The 7,500-nt window shown below is 38.8% G+C and overlaps 1 protein-coding gene and 1 long non-coding RNA gene across 7 annotated transcripts in view; one reads left to right on the top strand and one right to left on the bottom strand.

Annotated features, from left to right (window-relative positions):
* LOC307165655 overlaps nt 1-2,981 on the bottom strand; it is a 7,989-nt gene extending 5,008 nt beyond the window's left edge. The window contains exon 1 of the long non-coding RNA XR_013822511.1: nt 2,929-2,981. This is a non-coding gene — a long non-coding RNA (uncharacterized lncRNA). The remainder of the gene's footprint in view (nt 1-2,928) is intronic.
* arhgap40 (Rho GTPase activating protein 40) overlaps nt 1-4,496 on the top strand; it is a gene marked incomplete at its 5' end in the record, with an annotated part of 29,496 nt that extends 25,000 nt beyond the window's left edge. For 3 of the 6 annotated variants that reach the window (XM_079883505.1, XM_079883501.1, XM_079883503.1), the window contains 4 exons: nt 1,810-1,953; nt 2,921-3,063; nt 3,191-3,246; nt 3,580-4,496. In XM_079883505.1, the coding sequence (XP_079739631.1) occupies nt 1,810-1,953; nt 2,921-3,063; nt 3,191-3,246; nt 3,580-3,683 (447 nt within the window). In that variant the 3' untranslated portion in view covers nt 3,684-4,496. Of the gene's footprint in view, nt 1-1,809; nt 1,954-2,917; nt 3,064-3,190; nt 3,247-3,579 lie in introns of all 6 variants that reach the window. The other 3 variants (XM_079883504.1, XM_079883500.1, XM_079883502.1) reach the window with 1 other exon arrangement.
* Nucleotides 4,497-7,500: the final 3,004 nt, after the last annotated feature.

The following is a 7,500-nucleotide window of genomic DNA, read 5'->3' as shown; positions in this document are numbered from 1 at the left end:
CGGACATCGTGTCCACACTCCTGTTATTAGGCATATTCTGGGATTTTGCCAAGATACGCATAAATTTAAAAGATGTGCATGAAAAAACATATGCACTTAATTGACCCTTCGCAGGGAGTTTGATTGACAGGCGATCTGACCAATCATAATCCGCCATCCGCCGAATCCGGCATTTTTGTCCGACACAGCAGTCAGAGAGTTAGTAGATTAACGCTGGAGGATTTGAACTTGACGGTGTGATGTTCATTCATGTTTATCTGATGCTATAAATGAGCTAGAAGGAAGAGATGATCGGTTCACGAGCCGCTTTAACTGAGCGATCTGTCGGACACATTAAAGAGCCACAAAACCGTATTTATTGTTTGAATTTATTTAAAAAATGACCAGTTTTAAAAGTTGAGACTTTGTTTTGCATCAAAAGTGTGTTTCACTGCGTGAGAACATGGTGTGTGTGTGTGTGTGTGTGTGTGTGTGAAAGAGGCGTGGCTTGTCGGACAGAGCAACAGTAACTAAAGGGGGCGGGTCTTTGACTTTGAGAACGGTCGCATTCGAAGCGGCTTCAAACCCTTTGCAGTGTGAAAGCAGTGATTCGGAGCTCGTATCAAACTGGCAAAGGCTCATGATTTCAGGAAACGAGACTTCGAAACGTTTTGAAATGTAGGGGACGAAGATCTCTGCAAACCCATCAACCAGCATCCTTATATTTGTTTGGGAAGTTTTATAAATTTGTAGACTTTTTTAATTACACATTTGTATAGTAAAAATTAAAAAATTAAAAGCTCTCCATAAAACAAGCCCTACTTTTGTACAGACGATTATTTGTTGACTGAATTTAAAGTCCCCCTGTAGTCAACCATTTTATCCCTTAAAACTCATCTTTGATCACCAAAATGACATATTTAAATGTTGTTGTTTTTTAAAGTATTTCTTCATTCCTTAAAATATCTTGAATGTAACTCGACACCCTTGCCACTTGTTCTATGAATATGCAAATGAGCCCCGCCTCCACTCACTCACTCAGCTCAGAGATCCACTGGTTGACGATCACACGTTGATCTGATTGGTTACAAGGTAGTTTGTGACGTCAGAAACACCAGCGATTTCAAAGCGTGTTTTTGAGACTGTCTTTGGTTCACTGCAGTCTTAAGGAGGAAATACTCAGCAATGCTGTCGACTTATGAACTTACACATGGTTTGTCTTAAAGCAGATTAAAAACACCACATAGACACATAAACTACATTAAAAGCTGGATTTTCACCACAGGGGACTTTAACAGATTACACTTTCGATTAAACATTTGCAATTAGTTTGTAAAATTTAATGCATGTTTGTGTTTTCGCTGCATTTACACAGATCTGACCAGCAGGGGTCGCCAGCGTCTTGTTCCTCTCATCGCTAGCAGACATGCGCATAAATCATGAGGGAAAGACATTTACCTTTTTAGAATAAATCCATTGATGCGCAACAAAAAAAAGTCACATGACAGAGGAATGTTTGGAGTAACAACGAGATGTGAACATACTCAAACATCATTTATGAGAAAGAAGTGGGAAAACATCAACGAAAAGATGTGATAAACCTCGGACAAGAGAACATGACAGCGTTTATTGTGTTTCGGATTGCAGAAACTTCCATTCTTATTACTGATATTTTGCACCAGTTTCCCAGGAAGTGCTGATTTTGTTCTCTTGAACGCATGGGATTGGAAATGTTGCTTTATTCGCACATGCTTTATGCCATATTCCAGTTATGTGCATGATTAAAGTGGTTTTGTCTGCTTCATGAGCGCTTGCTCTGCTGTTCTGCAGGTTCCTAACTTCTTGCTGAGTCAAGTGAGGAAACTGAACGAGAACAGCAGCCGTCGGTACCAGTTCTACGACAAGCGCATCAAGAACCTCCTCAGGAAGATCCACACCGACAGCAGAGACAAACCCGACAAGAACTCCAGCGAGGTGGGTGGGGTGGGGGGGGTGGAGAGAGAGAGAGAGAGATGGGGGGAGAGAGAGAGAGAGAGAGAGAGAGGGGTGGGGGGGAGAGAGAGAGAGAGAGAGGGGGGGGGGGAGGGAGAGAGAGAGAGGGGGGGGGGGAGGGGGGGGGAGACTGTGAGAGAGAGAGGGGGAGAGAGAGAGAGAGAGAGAGAGAGAGAGAGAGGGGTGGGGGGGGGGAGACTGTGAGAGAGAGAGAGAGAGAGAGAGAGGGGGAGAGAGAGAGAGAGAGATGGGGAGAGGGGTGGGGGGGGGAGAGACAGAGAGAGAGAGAGGGAGAGAGAGAGAGAGAGAGAGAGAGAGGGGGAGAGTGAGAGAGAGAGAGGGGTGGGGGGGAGAGACTGTGAGAGAGAGAGCGACAGATCGTGAGTGTGTGTGTGTGTGTGAGTGTGCTATGCGCGTGCGTGTGTGTGTGTGTGTGTGTGCGCATGTGAGTGTGTGAGAGGATGAAGGGATGATCCCTTTAGAGGCTTTAGTCTCAGGAACAGACGCTTACAGGACCTGATTGAACACATGAAGTGTGTAAAAGCTCTAGAGATCGTGACATGAGCTCATGTGAGATGCGCCTAAAAACAGAATCATCTTCTATTATGAAAAAACCTGTTCACTTCAAATCATGGAGAATAATTATAGATTTATGCATGAAGGAAGTGAAGCCTATTTTACATCCATCGTAACATTATTTTCATGTCGGTTTGCTGTCAAATTCTCAAGTTTGATTTTTATTAATTTTAAAATGCTATATTATAAAATATATATTCGTTAAATTGTATTCAATTAAATATAATATGAATATGTTCAGATATCTATAATAATAATTCTATATTTAATTTGTTATTTTTTTATTTTTTATTTTGAGGAGTTTTTGGCTCATAATGATCAGTTATTGATAAGTAATTATTTTCTTTTGTGTGTGTGTGTGTGTGTTCAGCAGTGTCGTACTGTAAAGATCCAGCTGGGTGACGTGAGTTCCTCGATGGAGTTTCGTCTCGCCGTTAATTCTCGCGCCTCAGACCTGATGTCCCAGTTTTATAAAGAGCTGCACGCCTCGGATAACAGCAGGGGGCTCCTGAAACGGTACCACACACACACACACACACACACACACACACACACACACACACACACACACACACACACACACACACACACACACACACAAATAAATCCTTCAGTATAATGCATTATATTTTCCCTCTCACAGAAATGGCTCCACATCATTCCCAGACTGTGCCGTCTATGAAGTTGGTGGGAATATCGGTAAGTGTTTTTTTGTGCCAAATGAGACAAAACCCAAAACAGAGTTATTACAGTTATTATAAAGAGTTATTATAGTTATTATACAGAGTTATCAGTCTCAAATGGGAATATCGTGTGGCCGTGTGCATGAGGAGAAAGCCCATCATCCAGAAAACAATACTGGAATATTTATATTAATATTACATGGGTCACCTCTCTTAGTTTGTTATATATAAATGTATGTATATGTTTAATTTGCTGTCCACCCAGTTTCTGCATTTAAACAGCACTATAGACATGTTTTTAAGCTACACATGTATATCTGTAATGGCTCAATCTTGTTTCATGGATCAGGTGAACATTGTTTGGATCCAGAGACTCATTTGTTTGACTTGCACAACAACAACCCAAGCGGTGAGTGGATCATCAAACTGAGATCGGCCAGCAGAGGGCAGTAGACACACACACACACACACACACACACACACTCCTTTAGAGACCGGAGACCTTTGACCCCTGAGGGGAACTAGAGCGTCTGTGAATGAATCAAAGCGCTGGTGTTTCTTCAGGCGTGAGGCCGAGGTTTGAACACTGAGGTCCCGCAGAAGCTCTGAGATGGAGATGTGCAGCTGGACTCCTGCTCATCCGGACTCTCGTGTGTGTGTGTGTCGTACTGGTGTAAAGCGGAGATCTGATGCAGCTCACGGTTCTGATTATTTATTAAGTGCCAGTGCACATCTGTGTTTGTTGATGTGATGAATGAATGTCTGATGCCTCGCAGTATTACACATTAAAACATGTTCCTCGTCGTGTCACTGCAGCTCTTCTAAGCTCTTCTATGATCTGAGTTATGACCTTCAGTTCTACATTTATATGTTACTGTACTATATCGAAGCACTTTCTAAACTCGCTCTGTGTTTCCTTTGACTCTAACCTGATGTTTATATGGAAGCTTGTTTACGCCACGCAATAAAAAATAAAAAAGGTATTTGCAATTTTTTATCTGACTTTATTTCTTACAATTTTGAGTTTATATCTTGCAATTTATAAACTTGGTTTATAAACTCGAAATTGTAAAAAAAAAAAGTCAAAATTGCAGTTTATAAATGCATAATTGCGAGAAAAAGTCAAAATTGCAGTTTATAAACTCAGAATTGCAATAAAAAGTAAAAATTGCGGTTATTAAACTGAATTGCGAGAAAAAAGTCAGAATTGTGATTTATAAACTCAGAATTGCGCAAAAAAAGTCAGACTTGCGATTTATAACCTCAAAATTGCAAGAAAAGGTCAAAATTGCGATTTATAAAACTGGGAATTGTGAGAAAAAAGTCCTAATTGTGATTTATAAACTTGCAGTTGCGAGGGAAAAGTCCTAATTGCCATTTATAAACTGGGAATTGCAAGAAAAAAAGCCAGAATTGTTGTTTATAAACTGGGAATTGCAAGAAAAAGTCATAATTGACGTTTATAAACGGAATTGCGAGCAAAAGTCAGAATTGTCGTTTATAAACTCGCAGTTGCGAGAAAAAAGTCAGAATTGTCGTTTATAAACTGGGAAATTTTGAGAAAAGAGTCAAAATTGATGTTTATAAACTGGGAATTGCGAGAAAAAAAGCCAGAATTGACGTTTATAAACGGAATTGCGAGCAAAAGTCACAATTATCGTTTATAAACTCGCAATTGAGAGAAAAAAGTATTTAATTGTCATTTATAAACTGGGAATTGCGAGAAAAGAGTCAAAATTGATGTTTATAAACTGGGAATTGCGAGATAAAGTAAAAAATTTGTCGTTTATAAACTCAGATTTGCGAGAAAATTCACAATTGACGTTTATAAACTCGCAATTGAGAGAAAAAAAGCCAGAATTGTCGTTTATAAACTGGGAATTGTGAGAAAAGAGTCAAAATTGATGTTTATAAACTGGGAATTGCGAGAAAAAAAGCCAGAATTTACGTTTATAAACGGAATTGCGAGCAAAAGTAAAAAATTTGTCGTTTATAAACTCAGATTTGCGAGAAAAAGTCACAATTGACGTTTATAAACTCGCAATTGAGAGAAAAAAAGCCAGAATTGTCGTTTATAAACTGGGAATTGTGAGAAAAGAGTCAAAATTGATGTTTATAAACTGGGAATTGCGAGAAAAAAAGCCAGAATTTACGTTTATAAACGGAATTGCGAGCAAAAGTAAAAAATTTGTCGTTTATAAACTCAGATTTGCGAGAAAAAGTCACAATTGACGTTTATAAACTCGCAATTGAGAGAAAAAAAGCCAGAATTGTCGTTTATAAACTGGGAATTGTGAGAAAAGAGTCAAAATTGATGTTTATAAACTGGGAATTGCGAGAAAAAAAGCCAGAATTGACGTTTATAAACGGAATTGCGAGCAAAAGTCACAATTGTCATTTATAAACTCGCAATTGAGAGAAAAAAGTAATAATTGTCATTTATAAACTCGCAATTGAGAGAAAAAAAGCCAGAATTGTCGTTTATAAACTGGGAATTGTGAGAAAAGAGTCAAAATTGATGTTTATAAACTCGCAATTGAGAAAAAAGTCAGAATTGTCATTTATAAATTGGGAATTGCAAGAAAAGAGTCAAAATTGATGTTTATAAACTGGGAATTGCGAGAAAAAGTCAGAATTGTTGTTTATAAACTCGCAGTTGTGAGAAAAACTCATTACGAGATAAATTGCAATTCCCTTTTTCTCTGTCATTCCGCGGCGGAAACGATCTTCCGAATGTTCCGATAGTATTGTGTATGATGTCATTTGTCATATTCCCGAGTGTTAGTGAGATCATGCTGTGTAACAGTCGATAACATCCATCACACACTGTCACGCCTCATCCCTCATCCAAACACGTTCATCTTCGCTAATGTTCATCTGACACACACACCGTCAGACTGAAGCTCAGATTAAAGCCGCATGGCGTCGCCCTGACGATGAGCTCGAGAAATATTGCTAGTCTGATGGTGAAATATACTGAACGTTCAGAAATGACATTTCATAAGCTAATGGGAATGTTGAACACATTTATCCGGGCAGAGCGGGCGGTGTGTGTGTCACAGTCGGCTGGACAGGGACAAAGCCTGAAGAAAGATGTTCTGTCAGATGTAGGTCATCGTTGAGGCGACACATGGACGACTTCCCATCAACACACACACACACACACACACACACACACACACACACTGACAGCCTCTGGCTTCGGGGATTTTACTGTTTGCCTGTCAGGCACATGAACAATATTCCATCATTCTCTTGAACTTGTTGTATAATCAGTATTTCTCTGTTGTGTCGCTGCACTGCTAAAGTTCAACCCAATCTCTGTCTTGCTTTCCAGCAAAACATTCTTTAATCACGAGACATTCACTGGAGAATGAAGTGAGACTGTTCTGAAAGCAACTACACATTTTATCTCAGAAAACAAAGACTTCTTCGGTCATTCTGCTTCTCCAGTAAATGTATCTTTATTTAAGAATTTTGCACCTCATAATTTCTTAATTTTATAAGACTTTTTAATCTCATAATTATGACTTGATGTTTGATATTTGTGCTGGAAAGCAAGACCGAAGCACTGAGGAAGAACACGATTTCTGCAGTGTTTTCTAATGTGAAGGATAATGAATTAAATGCTTGTATTTGTGAATGCGTTTTTTGTAAACAGATTTGTATTGATGATGTAATAAACTGACTTTGAATGTGTTTGAGTTCTGGTGTGTGTGTGTGTGTGTGTGTGTGTGTGTGTGTGTGTGTGTGTGTGTGTGTGTGTGTGTTAGATGTGCTGTGAAACGCCAGTGCTATCAGTGACTCCAGGCGTACGGGTTTATTGATCCCGATCTCTCGCTCTGATCAGTTGCTGAACGGGGTTTTATTGTTGATCATTACTGATAAACTCACTCTTCGTGTGTGTGTGTGTGTGTGTTAGATCTGTGGAAGCCCACGTAAACACACTCAGGTTCTTCTAAATCATAATTGTGACATGAAATAATATTTTCGACTTTGTCATAATTATGACTTAAAAAGTAAAATGTATGACTTGTAATTTATATTTTTTACCTCATAATTTTGATTTTGTATGTCACAATTTCAACTTCATATCATAATTTTTTAGTTTTTTTCAATTATGATGAGTCAAAATTATAGCATATGAGATTAAGTCGTTAGGAGATAAAATAGAAATGAGGAGATAATAATTGTAAATTGATCTAAATTCATAATTATGACCTAGAATGCCAACTTTATCCTTGTTATAATTTCAATTTCTTAATCTCAT

The sequence above is a fragment of the Squalius cephalus genome, assembly GCF_949319135.1.
Source record: "Squalius cephalus genome assembly, chromosome: 10".
NCBI classification, from domain to species: domain Eukaryota; kingdom Metazoa; phylum Chordata; class Actinopteri; order Cypriniformes; family Leuciscidae; genus Squalius; species Squalius cephalus.
This window is presented reverse-complemented; position numbering and strand designations above follow the sequence as displayed.